The 18611-nt window shown below is 37.4% G+C and overlaps 1 protein-coding gene across 2 annotated transcripts in view; it reads left to right on the top strand.

The window, feature by feature from the left end:
* Positions 1-1174: 1174 nt before the first annotated feature.
* The window catches only part of WASL (WASP like actin nucleation promoting factor), a 71766-nt gene continuing 54329 nt past the window's right edge, over positions 1175-18611 (top strand). For both annotated transcript variants that reach the window (XM_054564263.1, XM_054564262.1), the window contains exon 1: positions 1175-1578. In XM_054564263.1, the coding sequence (XP_054420238.1) occupies positions 1468-1578 (111 nt within the window). In that variant the 5' untranslated portion in view covers positions 1175-1467. The remainder of the gene's footprint in view (positions 1579-18611) is intronic.

The following is an 18611-nucleotide window of genomic DNA, read 5'->3' as shown; positions in this document are numbered from 1 at the left end:
TCTCAGGTGCCCCGTACTAGGGACCTAGCCTGCACCTCAGGTCTGTACCCTGACACGGAATCAAACCAGCAAACCTTCGGTTAGAAAGCCGGCGCTCAATCCACTGAGCAACACCAGCCAGGGCCAGTTAAATGCTTATTTGTTTAAGCTGATGTTTCCTCTATAATTCACTACTGTGGGTAGTATTTATATTTCCATATTCCACAACTTCGTTTCACAATAGTTTAGTATTTAATTTACTGAACAAAGAGGTTCATCTTAGTTAACTTTTAATATCCGGAGACATACAATTTTTTTTTAATCTTGAGATTTACTTCTAAGGATTAAACCAGATGTCATTTCCCTGTGTGACATTCCAAAATGGGCGCAATCATTCTGGATAAAAAGAAAACAAGGTCTTCGGGGTTTAAGAAAAACAAAAAGATGAGAAGGGAAAAAGGAATATTTTCCAATTCACAAGATTGGGGGGAAAATGTGTTCAGGACTCTTAAAGCAAAAGAGCTTGAGTTTAAATGTTACAAATACATTTACCCTAGGTAAAAGACAGTAGAAATCTTTTCTAAGTGCGTTTGTTTTTTGTAACATCCAGCAGCAAGATCTCTCTTTCACAATACTGGGTGAGGCCTGTTCGTTCCTGCACTCTCAGTACTGAAGTCTGGACGAAGTTTAAGAAACTCCAGGCACCTGCGGCTCTCTAGCCGCAACCCGCGAGGAGCACAGGGTAGCGCATCACTTCGCAGCGTTCTGTCTCCGGCTTCCAGACCTTTTCGCTTTGCGCTGTGAACGTCCGGCCTCTGAGCCCCAGAAATAAGAGCCATTCCAAGGAGGGGGGCCTGAGCACGCACCGACGCTTCCCAAAGGTGTACTTGTGTAAAACAGGGTACAGCGACTCCGCGGTAGAGATGAGCCTCTTCTCTCCAAGCAGCAGCAGATGGACCGGAGCATCCAAGGCACTACACCACAGAAGGGTCCTGCATCCGAGACCGCTGCCACCAGTCCCACCGTGCACCCCAAGCCTCTGCCGGAAGGGGGCGGGGCCTTGGGCCGTTGCGGCGAGACCTTCTGCACCAAGGATAGTTTCTCCCGGGCCGGGCCCGCAGCCTCGCGTTTCCGGCGCGCTCCCCCGCGTCCTGCGTCCTGTGGTCTCGCCCGCCCCCGCTGCCATGTTGGATTGTGCCGCCGCCGCCGCCGCCGCCACAGCCGCCGCAGCCGCGGGAGAAGGGTTGGAGGAGGAGTTGGGAGTTTAGCGCAGTCGCCAGAGAGTGTGAGGACAACGGCCATCCGGCCAGAGCTTAGCCTAGGGCAGCCGTCGTCGGCTCCTTCTTGCTCCTCCCCCCGGCGCCGGAGGAGTTGCGAGATGCTGAGCCTGTGACTCCCCTCCTCCCGTCTCTGTCACCGAGAAGGGGAACGAGCGCTCGCCCACTCGCCGGAGGAGACGGCCCTGGACGCAGCCCTGCCGGCGTAACCATGAGCTCTGGCCAGCAGCCGCCGCCGCGGAGGGTCACCAACGTGGGCTCCCTGCTGCTTACCCCGCAGGAGAATGAGTCCCTCTTCACCTTCCTCGGCAAGAAATGTGTGGTCAGTGGCTGAGACCCGCGTCACCGCCGCCGACGTTACCTCTCGGGCCCGGGCTTGAGGGCCGGGAAATGGGAGTGGGGAAGGAGGCGGGAGGGGTGCGGGGAGGGTCCGGCTGCCGGCCAGGCCTAGCCTCGGCCCTGTGTCGGCGCCCTGGCCTCGCTCCCCTAGGTGCGGGTAGTGCGGGCCGCGGCGGCCGGACGCAGCCTCCCAAAGCGGCCCGGGAGCGGGGAAGTGTTACCTCCGCAGGCCTGTCCTGGATCCCTGCTTGGCTGGGTCCGCACCCTTACTGCTGCTTCAAACTTTACTCTCAGGCCCCAGCGGGACTTTCTTCTTGCAAGAGCTGCTGGGTCTTAGTAACCTGGCTCCTGCCCTGGCCATCTCTTCGCTTCGTCTGGGAGTACCTTTCTTCACAATGCCAGAGCTTGCAGGAGTGGGTAGCTGGGGTAATCAAGGCCAGATATGAATGAAATGAACCATGAAGTGGTTTTCAATCCCCCTTTAGAATTTCGGGAGGGAATGAAGTGCATCGTTTCAGAACGGGGGCAGGAAATGCTACTGCTCTCCATTGAAGAGAAAGAGGGTTTATTTCTCAAGGAATCTTCCCCAAGGCCTGGTTTCTGCTCTTCCACTGATTTTTTTCTTTTCCATCCCCCCCCCCTTTTTTTTTTTTGCATTGCTGGGAGGAGGTGCTCCTTTCCCCACCAAGCTCAGGGGAACCGCAGCCTATAGTAGTAGTTCTTGGCCTTTTGGGGCCTGCGAATGATTCTTACGTTGGTGTGGTGCGGCCTGTTCCGACCTCAGATGGCTGTTTGGGAGCAAGCATTTCTGCTGTGGGAAGGGGAATGTGTGTTGTTGACGGAAGCATTCATTACATTGGCTGCTGGCACTTTGGGGGTGGGGAGGTTCTTCTGTGTGGTGTAGGCCTTGTCAAGCCGCATCTTACTGCGGTGGCCTGGTTGAACTGTGGTTGAGTTTGTTGAAACGCTGTTTGGTTCCCTTTCCTCCCCTCTTTGCTTGTAAGCACCTGCAGAGTATGTGCCACTGGAAGCCGACACACCTATAGAAATGTCAGCAGAGCAGTTTTACGACTTTGCATACTAGTGTTAAATATGTCAAAACTGGTACACCTGCTTAAGAAGTTAGGATTAGACAATTTCTGGAAAGCTACTGGATTAATTGTTAACTTTATAAGAGCCTGCTCTTTGTTTCTTGTCCCGACCAGTTGGAGATAGAAATCAGTACGTTCAATTCTGATGTGTTTCATATTTCAGAAGTTAGCCATTAAAGAACATACATTGAGTTTACTCATTAGAAGAATGAAATAAGAGGGGTGGCTTAAAATCAGAATATTTTGGGAACAATTTTAAAGGTAACCAAGTCCCCCCTCCTCCCGACCCCCAGCTTTTTAAACAAAGGAGAAAACTGAGCCAGTGAGCCCTAAGTCACACAGCAATTTAGTAATGTAACCAGAACTAGAAAACAGGACTCCTGATGCCTAGTCCGCTGTACTTTCCACTACATCATGTTGTCTTAGAAAGGTTTTTTCTTTCTTGTTATTGATTTATTCCTAAAAGTGGAGTTAAAAGAATAATCACCTTTGTTTAACCCAAAACTAATATAAAGTGTAAGTTCTTAAAGCAGCACTAATTTTTTCATATTTTCAATCTAGGAAAATCATCACTTTAAATGTTAAATTATCTGCAAATGAAAAATAATTAAAATACTGTTGGCTTATTACATTTGCTGTCAGAAAGGAAGTAGTTATATGTACTATGTTTTACATACCAGACACATTAGCTTTATGCAGGAAGGACATTACAAGTATACTGACTAATTGCTCTGTCTTACCTATAAGGTTTACTGGTTTCAATAAATGACAGATGTGGAAGAATACTGTGAAAAAGATAGTGTTGCTTACTGGTTAGTGTAAGTGGGTTGGCAAATAAGCTCTCTGTATTCAGTGCTCAATTTCTTTATGTCCTCTATTATTAATCAGCTTTACCTTTTGAATTTCTGTCATTTTAAACTACACTGTTACAGTTATGTGCCCTTCTGGTATGAAATTATTATGAAGATTAACTTTAAATTTGACGTTTCCAGTTATTAGAGAGTAAAGAAAGATTATTTTAATTTTTGGAACAATCATTTTTCCCTTTGCTAACTGCAGTTTTTTGGTACTTAAGATAATACTGAAATAAATTGTTTCACTTAAAAAATTCAGCAATAAGATCTACACGTCAGACTAAATTTGTTAAGGGAGTGTATTCCGAGGAGTAGTTACAATGCCAGCTCTCAGGTATTCACTTCTTGTACTCAACAAATAAGTAGTGAGTAACTAAATGTTGAGGTCAAAACCAAGGTTGACGCCTGCCCTCAAGGAGCTTTCTGTGTAAAAATGGGAAACAAATGTGTAAACTGATGAGTAAGTCAATACCTCAGAGTGATGTGTAAGAGGCTGCATATCACAATGGAAAATGTCTTGCTTTGTAGTCAGCAGAGTGAGGTTGAGACTCCTATGGTCACTTTGGTCAAGTTTCTTAAGCTCCCTGTCCTAGAATTGGCTTTCTTGTCTCTGAAAAAGGGGTTCTATACTATCTTATGAGAGTAGGGGTGTGGATTAGAAGGACTGTATGTAAATATATGGGTGCTATTATTTTTATAAAGATTTAAGGGACCAAAAGAGACAGTGAGTAAAAGCTTTTGAGAATGGGCTACACTTGGATATTTAAGATTAGTAGGTACTCCCCCCCGGGTTGATGAGAGGTATGAAATAGCTTGGAAAGTCAGGGGACCTACTAATATTGTGGTATGTTATGGAGCAGAGAGGTTTACTTCTTGGGTTCTCAAATTTAGGTATGCATTGGAATTATTTGGAGATTATATTAACAAATGCATATGGCTAGACTGAATTCCTAGATAATAATCAAATTCAGTAGGTCTGATGTGGAACTTGGTTATTTCTATTTTTAGCAGGCTTAACAGAAGACTATAATATGTATCAGAGTTTGAGAACAACTGCTGATATCCGCTGGCTCTTGATAGGGTAATCCTGAAATACATCGGAAATGTGAATAGGTTTTCCCTCAGTCTTTGTTCTGTATTTTGTGAGTTAAGGTTGAATTAAATTAAAGCACGCTATTTTAGTACAGCATTTCTCTAATCCCTAGGCTATCAATGTGTGTTTCATAGATGTAAGAGAGAGATACAGTTCAAGTATTGCAGTCGTTAGTGGGGAACTACAAGATAAAGATCTGACTTTTAGAAAGTTTGGGGAGAAAGGTGGAGGCACGAAAGAAGGTGGATTGAGGATTGTGGGAGTGCAGACAAAGGAGGTCAGATGAGTGTTTACAGTAGTCTATGTGAAATATGATGAGGGCCTGAATTAAGGCAGTGCTGGTGGGAATTCAAAGACAATTAAAAAGACTCCAGTAGGATTCCTTCCCCCTTAGATAATAAAGGGAGTTAGGGAAAGGAGCTGACATAAAGGCAAGTATAACCACCAGAAGGAGTATGCGGAACTCTCTCACTAGGTGAAAATATACTTAGGTGTTGTTTGAGACTGTATTCGTGATTGGTTTCATGGAGGAGGTAAATCTTAAGTAAATCTGTTGTTTTTGTCACAGTTTTTAAAAATAGATTTTGTGAAAGTTGAGATTTCATTCAAAGTTAGAGGTGATATATCAATATATGATCTGTACTTTCACATAAAGTAAGCAGTTCATTAGCTGGTAATATTTTCTAAGAACCATTAAGAAGGGTGAAACAATTATCAGGCCTTGTTTTATAGTTAGTTTTGTTGCCTTTCATGTAGTGTCATTTAACTTATTTTCTATAAAAAGCATGTGCTGTCTTGCCAAGTAGAGTTTAATATATAGTCATAAACAAGAAATCAGGTAAGAATTGGGAAAAATAAAATCTTATGTTAGCCCTCTGCAGCTGTCTCTGGTGTAGTAATGTTATTGCCAGTTACCTTTCCCTGCTATTTCACCTGGATTTTTTTTTTTGTTGTAAGATTTAGTGATACCATTTTTATTAACCAACTTTTAATCTTCATTTCCTTTAATTCCTCAGCACTTGTTTTCACTGGCTTCTATTCATTGGGTATTTATTTGTTTCTCTCACCTCTTATATAACTGTGGGATGTAAGACCTTATGCATGTGTGGTCTTCCATATAATTTTTGTATCATCTAGCTACAGACTGAATACTTACTGAGTTGTTTTAATGGCTAATGTATTACTTAGGAACTCATTCAGCATTTCTCATTGCTTGATCAGGTTGTTAAAACCTTCCATTAAGCCAGGGGGCGAAAGACAAATACCATATGATCTCACCTGTAAGCGGAACCTAACGAACAAAACAAAGATGTAAGGAAAATAAGACCAGCAACACTGAAAGAAAAAAGAAACCAACAGAGACAAGAGGGAAGAAGGGAGGGGTGGGTGGGGGAAAAGGAAGGGAAGGGGCAAGTCAGGGAACATATAGCAAGGACTCATTAAAAAAAAACAACCAAAAAAAAAAAACAAAACCCTCCCATTTCTAATGCAGATGGTATTTGGACTTAAGTCTTCATTTATTAGGAGAACAAAGTGGTTTAATGCTGCTATCAATATAGGTGATAACAGTAACTGTCCAACAGTTGCTTGTTTCTGCTCTAAATCCTTAAATAGGTCTAAAGGAAAGAGTGCCTAGAGGGATCATTGTGTTGAATGAAGGCATTTAGGGCTGGGAATGAATTTCACCTAGAGTAATGTGAAAGGAAAAAGGTTAAAAATTCATGGGATTTGGAATATACAAAGATGAGAAAATAATCATCTAGTATAGAGGAAAAAGACTACAAAAGAGTCGAAGAGGATCGACTGTAGTATAAGCACAGGACATTCAGAAAAGTCCAGCAGATCTGGGTTATAGATCCTGTTTCTTGTCCTTAGCTATATAACAGTGATTTTCAATCTTTTTCATCTCCTAGCACAAAAAACTAATTACTAAAATTCTGTGGCATACCCAAAAGTGTATTTTTTATCGATCTGACCAAAAAAATAGGTATAATTTTGATGTATTCACACGGGACAGCTGTTGTCGTGTTGGCTGTTCTCATTTTTTTATTTGATAATCTAAGGGAAAAGAGGTCAGTGACCCTGACTAAATGTTTTTGAAATTCTTGCAGCACACTGGTTGAAAATTGCTGCTCGACAATATAGGAAAATTTCTTAATCAGTATGAGCCTTAGTGTCTAGATTTGTAAAATGGACTTAGTTGAGGATTTTGAAAATAATGCAATAATGTATGTAAAGCACTTAGAATACCTGACACTTACGAGGTGTTCTGGGAGTTTGGAAAAGCATATGAAAGAATGTAGTCATTAGTACAGTACCATTCCTATTCCTGGCAGGAAGGTTTTGAAGTAAAATTTTGAACTCTATATTGCATTTGTTTTGATTTAGGTAAGCTAATTCTAATAATTTTATTTGAAGTCAGTTAATTATAGTCCCTGGCAGGATAGCTCAGTTGGTTAGACTCTAACTCTTAAAACCGTCGTCCTGATGTGTCAAGGTTGAGGGTTTGATCCCTGGTCAGGGCACATACAAGAATCAACCAATGAATGCATAAATAAGTGGAACAGCAAATAATTCTCTCTCTCACTCTCTCTGTCTCAAAAAAAAAAAAAAAAAATCAAAAAATAAGTTAATTATAGCATTTGTAAATCAGAGTTAGAGCAGCAGCTGAAACTAGATTCTGGAGAATTCTGGGCAGTTTTAGCCCCACTGGCTGCTGACCAAAAGGGAAAACAGGGATACTGGTATGAGTTAACAGTCGCTGGGTTTTAGTCTGTGCTCTGCCAGCAGTTAATTGTGAACGTGAACAAGAATTGCTACCTTCCTGCACCTCATTTTCCTAATCTGAAAATGAGGGCATGGACAGGTTAACACCAGTGTCTTCAGCCTTAAGGTTCTATCATTCTAACTATTCTAGAAGCCAGGAACTCTGTAGCAGGGAAAGAATACTCTGTTATTTTTGGCATATGTGTGTTTTGCACAATGGAAACACTAATAGTGTATATCTAAGTGAAAGGTAGGTAATCTCAAATCATTTCATTGTAAGTTCCCATTTATAACTCACCTTTTTTAAGCATCACAATTTAATAAACATTTTACTTTAAAAAGTCAGGCGAACATCGTTAAAAGGCATTAGTAATAGGATAGTCAGTCTTAACTAGTTTTGAATTATTATTATTCCTTGTAATTACAAGAAATTTTTGGCTTATTAGATGTATGGTGTCTTTTAATTAATATGGAGTGGTTTTTAACAGTTTCTCTTGTTGACCAGTTCCATCTAGAACTTTATTTCTTTCATGAAATTGTAAAAATGATATTTAGGTGATACATTTTGTTATTATTTAAGGTGGAAAAGATTTTAAGTTTTTAGTTTGTGTTAGACTCAATAGTTAAAGTGAACAGATTTGGTCATTTTAGAGACTGCTTCAAAGTTGAAGTTTAAAAGGCCAGATGGAGGTGAGCTTTGTATGAATTACTCTGTCTAGGAGTCATAGCTTTGATCCAATAGATAAGAACCCAGCATTATTAAAAGAGAGTTCCCCATCAAAATAAGAAGCTTCTGCACGACAAAAGAAAACATCAGCAAAATGAAAAGGGAGCCAACCATATGGGAAAATATATTTAATGATACATCAGATAGAGGTTTAATCTCCAAGATATATAAAGAACTCACTCGACTCCATTCCAAGAAGACAAACGATCCAATCAAAAAATGGGCAAAGGACCTGGGCAGACGCTTTTCTAAGGAGGAGATACAGAGGGCCCAGAGGCATTTGAAAGGATGCTCAGCATCACTAGCCATCAGAGAAATGCAGATCAAAACCACCATGAGGTACCACCTCCCACCGGTCAGAATGACCATCATAAACAGATCCACAAACAACAGGTGCTGGCGAGGCTGTGGAGAAAAGGGAACCCTAGTCCACTCTTGGTGGGAATGCAGACTGGTGCAACCACTGTGGAAAGCAGTGTGGAATTGCCTCAAAAAGCTGAAAATGGAACTGCCTTTTGATCCAGTGATTCCCATGCTGGGACTATACCCTAAGAACACCAAAACGCCAATACAAAAGAACCTATGCACCCCAATGTTCATAGCAGCACAATTTATAATAGCCAAGTGTTGGAAGCAACCTAAATGCCCATTAGTAGATGATTGAATCAAAAAGTAATGGTACATATACACAATGGAATACTATGCAGCAGAAAGAAAAAAAGAACTACTAAACTTCGCGACAGCATGGATGGAACTGGAGAGCATTATGCTAAGCGAAATAAGCCAGGGGGCAAAAGACAAATACCATATGATCTCACCTATAAGTGGAACCTAACCAACAATACAAAGATGCAAGGAAAATAAGACCAGCAACACTGAAAGGAAAAGAAATCAACAGAGACAAGAGGGAAAGGGGGGGGGGGTGGGGAAAAGGAAGGGAAGGGGAAAGTCAAGGAACATATAGCAAGGACTCATGGACAAAACCAAAAGGGAAGAGCTGAGGGAGGGAAGGAGGGAGGGGGCAAGGGAAAGTGGTGGGGGGTAAGCAGAGACAAATGTATTTGAAAAAAAATAAAATTTAAAAAAAGAGTTCCCTTTTACTGTAAAGGTTCTGAAAACAAAACAAGGTTATTCATTCTTGTCCACAGTAATATATATTAACTGTAAATATAATTTTTATTGGTGTAGGGCTGAACAGTCCGGTATTTTTAAGTGTTAAATATTGTTTAGTAATTAGAAGAATGTTTCAAATATATATGTAAATACAGCATAACAGAAGTATATTCTACTTTTATTTATCTTATCTATGTCGGTATTCTTAGTAGTAGAGGATTACATCCCTATACCGTCAATATAGGAGAATGAAATTAGGAAACATCAGTTTCATTTTGGAGTCAGTATGTTATAGAGGAATTGACCTTTTTTAAAAAGAGAACAAGTAATTGGGTGTACAGTAGGACTGAAAAGGCAAATCTAGGAAAAACCTCTTTAGAAAATAGAATCAAATGAAAGATTTACAGTAACTTTATATTTCAATTACTGTGATTATCTGTTAGTTTACTTTAATTGTCCTTCAAAGTCCTTAGCCCCTTAGTTCCTCTGCCATAGTGATTTTTTAAAATATATTTACTATAGAAATTTGTCCCTGTAAAATGAGTACTCATTAAATATCAGATACATTGGAACAAAAGGGAGATTAAGAAAGACATCTAGGAATATGACATACTGTTAAAAATGATATAAGGAGAGCCCTGGACAGGTGGCTCACTTGGTTGGAATGTTCCATACCAGATGGTTGCAGGTTCAATCCTAGATTGGGGCATGTACCTAGGTTGCAGGTTCGATTCCCCATTGGGACTCATACAGGAGGCAACTGATTGATGTTTCCCACACAGCAATGTTTTGCTCTCTCATTCCCTCTCCCTTCTTTGCTCTCTAAAATCAATAAATACATGCTTGCATGAGGATTTTTTAAAAATGATATGAGGAGGTAACAATGTTATGAGCCAAATTATACAGTTAAACCTTTACATTAGATTTGGAGAAGTTAAAATTATCTAGTATTTTAAATACTAAAATAGAGGTGAAGTTGTTTATTTATCATACCTCTGGTTCCAGTAATAAAAATTTTAAGTGAAATGCTCCCTTCAATATGGTCAGTACCTTTGTTTCCATAAAAATATGAGAGGATAACTAAATACCTAAGAAATTTTCATAGTAATGAACTGATTGATTTATAAGTATACATAAAGCTAGTCAGAAACTCAAATGATTTTCTTTCTTTTTATTAATGAAGCATCATCATGAGGAAATATGAAGACTTACTGAGTGTGTAACAACCTTCTAGTATCTTGAAGTACATGGAAGGTCTTCTTATTCTTTACTTGTTTACTGAACAGCTGGGGAACAAAAATCATTCACACACACACACACACACACACACACACAAATCTTTTACAAGCTAGTCTATAATAAAAATTTGAATAGAGAGGGAAGAGGTATTTAATACATCATTGTGGGAGTTGAAAATAAGGACCTTAAATGGCCTATAGAATTTATGCCATGAGCAAGGAAGCAGCTCAGTTAAAGTGCAGGGAAATGTGGAATCAGGTTTGGAGTAGAAAATTTGCATGGAGTATTTGGAAGTATTGAATAGACTAGACTGGCTTGGCTAGAGTTGAGAATGGTATTTGCTTGAGGAGATAGTGAACAATAAGGAACGGTATATTGAGTCTAGATTTCGGACAATCTTGAACTTCAGACTTAGAGGGTAAGCTTTAGTCCCTAAGCAGTAAGGAATCACAGAGATTACTGATTCAAAAAGTATTAAGACAGGAATGATCTAGAGAGGAGGAAAACTGGAAATTATAATTCATAATAGGAATGCTTTTAAAGTTTACTAAACACTTTTTTATTCATTATCTTAGGAGACCTGGCCTGGCTAAGGAACCTGAATTATAGTAGCATCTGGAACATAAAAAGAGTTAGGAGGGATATACTAAGCCCCTGTTCTTTGTGCACAAGGCAAGCACAAGGCATTTTAGAGTCAGAAACCCTAACAGCATTTTTTCCTATTGTGTCCAGGTGTGGTCTTTGAATACTCAGCATACGCCTACAGGCAACCACTACCAGTCAGTCCAGGTTCATAGTTGCCATTTCAAAGCTATATTCTAGGAAACATTGCAAAGAAAAAGTTGGCTTTTTTAATTTCAGATGACAACAGAACGTGTCAGTGGAAAATGGTTAGATAGTAAGAATTACAGGACTCGAGCTTTTGGAATCTTTTGCAGAGTGTTGTTATTGAGGCCTTGGGAGTGCAATTACATCTATGGTCGTGTCAGTGCAGGTCAGGATTACAGAGGGAGTCAGTCTAGCTCATATTTGACTCGGCCAGCATTTGAGAAGGATAGATTTCAGTGAGGAGTTGAAGGGGGAGAAAAGATGTTCTTTTTAATTTACCAGGAAAAAAATGGTATTATACATATTCTGTAATTTCAGTTTTTTCAGTTATGTTAATATATCTTTCATATTTCCACATCCGTTTATATCTGTTGCATACTTTTTATTACTACATCCTGTACTTTATGCATTTCTTATAACTTCTTAACCTCTATGGGTTAGTTTCCTAGGGCTGTCATAACAAAGTACCACAAACTGAGTCGCTTAAAACACAGATTTAATCTACTTCTGGAGGCCACAAGTCCATAATACAAGTGTCACAGGGTTGGTTCCTTCTGGAGGCACAGAGAGAGTCTGTCCCATACATCTCTCCTCGCATTTGCTAGGCAGTCCTTGATGTTTCTTGGCTCATAGATTCATGACTCTGATCTCTACCTATATAATCACATGGTGTTCTCTACTTGTCTGTCTCTGTGTTTTCTTTTCTTATAGGACACCAGCCCTTGGATTAGTGTCATCCCTGATGACTTCATCTTAACTTGGTTACATCTGCAAAGACCCTCTTTCCAAATAAAGTCACATTCACAAATACAGGGATTACGACTTCCACCTATCTTTTAGGGAGACACAGTTCCACTCATAACAATGGGTATGTTTACTTTCCAAGCTTTTGCTTTTAGAAGCAGTGCTATAATGAGCATTCAAATACATATACCTATGGATTCTTTCCAAGTATTTCTATAGAATATATTCTAAGAAATGAAGTTAAAGGGTATGGACATTAAAAATACTAATAAGTATGTCTAAATAGTCTTCCCAAATTGTTTTATATTCTCATCAACACTAGGATTTAAATTTTTACTGGTCAGAAAAATCTCATTGTTTGATTTGTAGTAAATTATCTTTTCCTGTCTGTTGGTCATTTATATTTCTTAGGTGAATTGACCATTCTTATCTTTAGACCATTTTTCTACTGGATTGTTTTTTCTTGGAGAACTTTAGGGATAATAATTACATTATAAATTACAGTATTTTTTGGCAGTTTATTTTTTGACAGACTTTTTGGTGTTTTTGATCATTACATAAATTTTTGTGTAGTTCAATGTAACCTTTTTATTATATCAGGTTTTTATTTAATACTGCCCTACGTAAATTACCAGATGTGTTTAGATTCATTTCTGCATTCTCTTCTACTTATTTATTTGCCAGTATGCAGAATTTTTAGTTAGCGTAAACTTTATAATGATATAGTTTACTTAGCGTTAATTCCTTACTTACCTTCCTTTTAAATATTTTCTATTTTTATATGCCTGTGCTTAGTATTTTTTCAAGCTCTTACTTTTCACCCCCATCCCTCACCAAAAAATATTTGCTTCAGTTTGGAATAGTATTGGATTTGTAGATTAATTTAGGAAAAACTGACATACTAAGGCTTCCCTTTGGAAAACAAGTTTTTTTTTTTTTTAAATCTTGCTTATTCTATTACATTTGTCTCAATTTTTCCCTCTTTATCCCCCTCCATCCATTCCACCCCCACCCCCTGCTCCCACAGTCAATTCCCACTCGGTTGTCCATGTCCATGGGTCATTCATACATGTTCTTTGTCTAGTCCCTTCCCCTTCTTTCCACCATTGTCCTCCTTCCCCATCCCCTCTGGTCACTTTCAGTCTGCTCCATGTTTCCATGCCTGTGGTTTATTTTGTTTTTTAGTTTATTTGGTTGAATAGCTTCCACTTAACAGGTGAGATCATACGGTATTTGTCTTTTGCCAACTGGCTTATTTCACTTAGCATAATATCGTCCAGTTCCTTCCATGTTGTTGCAAAAGGAAAACAAGTCTTTATTTACTCTTTAAATCTTACTTCATTGATTTACTTACTTCAAGTGAAGTAAAACACTTACTTCAGTGTTTTATAATTTTCTTATGTGTACTGACCATTAAAAATTTGAGTACAAAAGTAACCCAATTATACTCATTATTTAAAAGCACACATACACACACACAATGCACTGTACAGAGTTAAAAGTTAAAATACCCCTCTCTCATTTCCCAGTATAATTAGGGTCCATAGAAAGCTCTTAATAATTTCTTGTGACTCTTTTCCATCCTTTTTATATGCACATTGTATGTATGTATGTGCGTATGTGTGTGTTTCCCAATACAATTAGGTTCCATAGAAAGTTCTTTTTAATAGTTTGATGTGACTCTTTCCCATCCTTTTATATGCATATTATATGTATGTATGTGTATATATACATATGTATATGTGTATGCATATATAGGTCTGCCTGCATTATAACTAAAAAGGGTCATTTTCTGGGAAGCTTATATGAAATATATCTAGGTCTATCTCATGCTATTTTAAGCACATTTTTATTATGGAATCTTCTTTTAAACATATGCTAAGTAAAGTAGCATAATGAACCTACATAGTGTATTTTGTCATGTGTAATGCTCTCCCATGTATAATGTGCACCTGTGTTTTTGTGTGCATTATACATGGGATTATTATACCCATGGTATGTAATCATTATACTGAAGTATAATGCACATTCTTTTTCCTTCAAAAATTTGGGTAAAACAGTGCACATTATAATGGCAAAATACAGTATACCTACTGCCTGATATAAGTGGCTGTAAACATAGCTAATCTTGTTTGCTTTATAACCCTACCCACATTGTACTTTCCTGTTGTTTTTTTTAAAGATTTTATTTATTTATTTTCAGGCAGAGGGGAAGGAAGAGAGGGAGAAGAACATCAGTGTGTGATTGCCTCTTGCGCGCCCCCTACTGGGGACCTGGCCTGCCACCCAGGCATTTGCCCTGGCTGGGAATCCAACTGGTAACCCTTTGGTTTTGAGGCTGGCACTCAATCCACTGAGACACACCAACCAGAGCTACTTTCCTGTATTTTAAGTAAATCCCAGGCATATGACATTTTCCCCCCCCGCCATCAGTCTGGCTAGAGGTTTATTCATTTTATTTTATTTTTGTAATGTTTTTAATTTAATTGATTTCTGTTTTTCTTTTTTTCTATTTTATTGATTTCTGTCCTGATCTTTATTATTTCCTTCTGCTTAATTTAGGTTTAATTTGCTTTTCTTTTTCTAGTTTTTCTCAAGGTAGTAACTACTAAGGTAATTAATTTGAGACCTTTTTTATATTCCATTTTCTAATATAGATATTTAGTGCTATCTGTTGCTCCCTAAATACTGCTTTGGTGACATCTCACATATTGTGTTTTCATTTTTATTTTTTAAGTTACTTTCTCATTTTCCTTTTCATTTCTTTTTTTTTTTTTTTTAAGACTTTATTGATGTTTTGAGAGAAGGGAAGGGACAGAGAAAGAGGAGAGAAACATCAGTGTGTGGTTGCCTCTCAAGCACCCCCTACTGGGGACCTGGCCTGCAACCCAGGCATGTGTCCTGACTGAGAACTGAACTGGTAACCTTTTGGTTCATAGGCTAGCACTCAATCCACAGAGCCACACCAGCCCTGGTCCTTTTCATTTCTTTGACCCACTGGTTTTTAAAGATGCATGCAATTTAGTTTCAAGAAATTAAGGGATTTTCCAAGTGTCTTTATATTATCAATTTCTAACCTAATTCCATTATTTTTAGAAACTGTATGTTCCTCATGTACTTAAAAATATGTACTCCCAGTCTTGTTGGGAAGAGCATTCTGCAAATGTTAACTATAGCAAGTTGGTCAGTAGATTTTCTATTTGCTCTATCAATTATTGAAAGGGATACTGAATTTGTCTGCTGTAATTATAAATTTGTTTCTCCTTGAAGTTCTGTAGTTTTGCCTCATTTATTTTAGGTACATTAACATTTATAGTTATATTCTCTAAAAAAAAATTAGCCATCACGAAATGACTCCCTTTGTCTCTTACATACTTTGTTCTGAAATCAGTTTTGATATCGCTGTGGCCACGGAAGCTTTTTGATTAGTGCTGTAATAATTTTTGCATTCTCTTTTTTTTTTTTTTTCCACTTACAGTGGCTTTTCCATGGGCAGTACATAGTTAGTTCTTGCTTTTTAAACCCAATATGACAATATATAATTAATTTGGATAGTTAGACCTTTTACACGTAATGTGATTATTGATATGATATGATTAAGTTTAAATCTACTATCTGGCGGGTTTTCTCTTTGTCTCACATACTCTTTGTTCCCTCTCCCCTCTTTTTCTGCCTTTTAAATTGCTTTAGTATTTTTATTTCCTTTTAATCTTTTTTGTTTACCTGTTGTAATTTTTTTCTGTTTTGTAGTTACTTTATGGTTTACAGTATATATGTTTAACATTACAGTCTACTTTCAAAGGCTACTGTCACTTCACATTTAGTATAAGAACTTTAAAATAACATCATTCCATTTCTTCCCTATAGATCATTATGCTACTTTGTTGCCATATATTTTCTTCTTCATGTTACAGACTTCATGATAACATTGTCATCATTTTTGCTGTAAAGATTCAACTCATATGTTAGATTTATATGTAAATATTTTTCCTTTTTTGTGCTAATATAAATGGTATTTGTTTTTTAATTTCAAATCCCTGTTATTCATTGCTATATATAGAAAAGCAATTGACATTTGTATATTAATGATATATCCTACAACTTTGCTATCCTTGTTTATTTGTTCCAGGAGTTTTGTTGTTGTTTTAATTCCAGTTTGATTTCTTCCTTTCCAATGTATACTTTTACTTCCTTTTCTCCTTGCATTAGCTAAGACTTCCAGTACGGAGTTCGATAGGAGTGGTGAAAGGGTTCTTTGTTCCTTGCTGTTCCTGATATTGAGGCACAAAGCATCTAGTTTGTCACTATAAGTATGATGTTAGTTTTATGTTTTCATAGATGTTCTTTGTTAAGTTGAGGAAGTTCACTTCTATGTTTGCCGAGAGTTATTGTCATGGGTGTTGGATTATGTCAAATGCTTTTCTGCATAATAATTATATGATTATTTGATTATTTATGTTATATTTCCTCTACAATTTCTTGATGTGAAGGATTATGTCAGTTCATTTTTGAATGTTGAACCATATGTTGTATACCTGGGATAAATCCCACTTGATCATGGAATATAATTCTTTTCATATATCATTATCATTGGTTTCAACTTGCTAATACTTTGAAGATTTTGCATCCCTGTTCATGAGATGTATTTGTCTGTATTTTGTTGTTGTTGTTGTTCTATCTTTGTCTGGTTTTGGTATTGGGGTAACTCAGAATAGATATGGGGTGTTCCATCTGCTTCTGTCTTTTGGAGGAGATTGTAGAGAATTTGTATCATTTCCTCCTTAAATGTTTATTAAAATATATCAGTGAAACCATCTGGGCCTAGTGTTTTCTGTTTTGGAAGGTTATCCATTATAGATTGAATTTCTTTGCTAGATACAAGTTTATTCTGATTAGCTAACTTTCCTTGTAGGAATTTTGGTAGATTGTGCCCTTCAAAGAATCAGTTCATAACATCTTAAGTTTTAAAATTTGTGGGCATAGAGTTCTTCATAATATTTCTTTGCTATCCTTTTAACGTTTGTGGGAATAGTAGTGATGATACTCTTTCGTTTTTGTTATTTTTGTGTTCATTCTTTTTTCCTGTTTACCTTACCCTGTCCTAGAAATTTATCAGTTTTGGTGATTTTTTAAATTTTTCTGTTGATTTCCTGCTTTTGATGGCATTGATTTCTATAATTTTTTTTCTGCTTATTTTGGATTTAATTTGCTCATTTTCTAGTTTCCTATAGTAGATCCTTAGGTTATTGATTTTATGTAATTTTTTGTTGTGTTAATATATATTACATTTATATATAAATTTATGTATAAATTATATTTGTATATTTATAAATATACATAAATATATATTTGTTATAATATATTAAACATATATATAAATTTCCCTCTAAACACTGCTTTTGCTTCATCCCACAACCTTTGGTAAGTTATGTTTTCATTTAGGTCAAAATATTTTTAAATTTCTCTTAAGACTTTGACCCATGTGTTACTTAGAAGTATGTTTAATCCCCAGATATTTTGAAAATTTCCAGCTTTATTTAAAAATTGATTTCTGTTGTCTGAGACCACACTGTGTATGATTTCTATTCTTTGAAGTTTGTTGTGTTTTATGGCCCAGAATGTCATCTGTCTGGGTGATTATTCCACAAGATCTTGAGAAGAATATGTGTTCTGCTGTTACTGGATGAAGTAGTCTGTAAAGGTGAACAGGATCCAGCTGATTGATGAGTGGATGGTGTTTAGTTCAATTCACTATTTACTAATGTTCTGCCTGCTGGATCTGTCAGTTGCTGATAGAGGGGTATTGAAATCTCCAGCTAAAGTAATGAATTCATATGTTTCTCCTTGTAATTCTTTGAGCTTTTACTTCACGTGTTGTATTTTGATTCTTTTTTAAATGCATACACATTAAGGATCATTGTGTGTTCTTGGATAATTGACCCCTTTATGATGATGTTATACCCCTCTTTATCCCAGATAATTTTCCTTGCTCTGAAGCATGCTTTGCCCAAAATTAATATAGCTGCCCCAGATTTTTTTGATTAGTGTTAACATAATTTCCTTTATCCCTTTACTTTTAATTTACATGTCTTTATAATTAATATAGGTTTATTGTAGACAACATATAGTTGGATGTTTCTTTTAATCCACTCTTTCAATCTGTCATTTAATTGTGTTTTTAGACCATTTGCATTTAAAGTGATGATTGCTATAATTGTATTAATATTGACTGTATTTGTTCACTGTTTTTCATTCATTGCTCTGTTCTTTCTTTTTTCTTCCACTCTTTCTGCTTTATTTGGTTTTAATTGAGCATTTTATATAAGTCCATTTTCTCTCCTTTCCTAAGATGTCAGTTATACTCTTTAAAAAAATTTTGCCCTATGGTTTGCAGTGAACATATACAATCCATCTACATCCAGTAATAAATAACACTATATTTACTTCATGGGTAGTAGCAGTGCCTTTTGTAACAGAGAATTCCCGTTCCATCTCTTTATAACATTGCTGTTATTCATTTCACTTACCTATAAGCCATAACCACCAAATGCATCTACTTTT

Source organism: Pteronotus mesoamericanus, unplaced genomic scaffold (assembly GCF_021234165.1).
Source record: "Pteronotus mesoamericanus isolate MK-2021 breed Mesoamerican mustached bat unplaced genomic scaffold, CSHL_Meso_final scaffold_85, whole genome shotgun sequence".
Classification (NCBI taxonomy): Eukaryota; Metazoa; Chordata; class Mammalia; order Chiroptera; family Mormoopidae; genus Pteronotus; species Pteronotus mesoamericanus.
The sequence above is the reverse complement of the archived record's forward strand: the minus strand, read 5'-3'. Positions and strand labels throughout refer to the sequence as shown.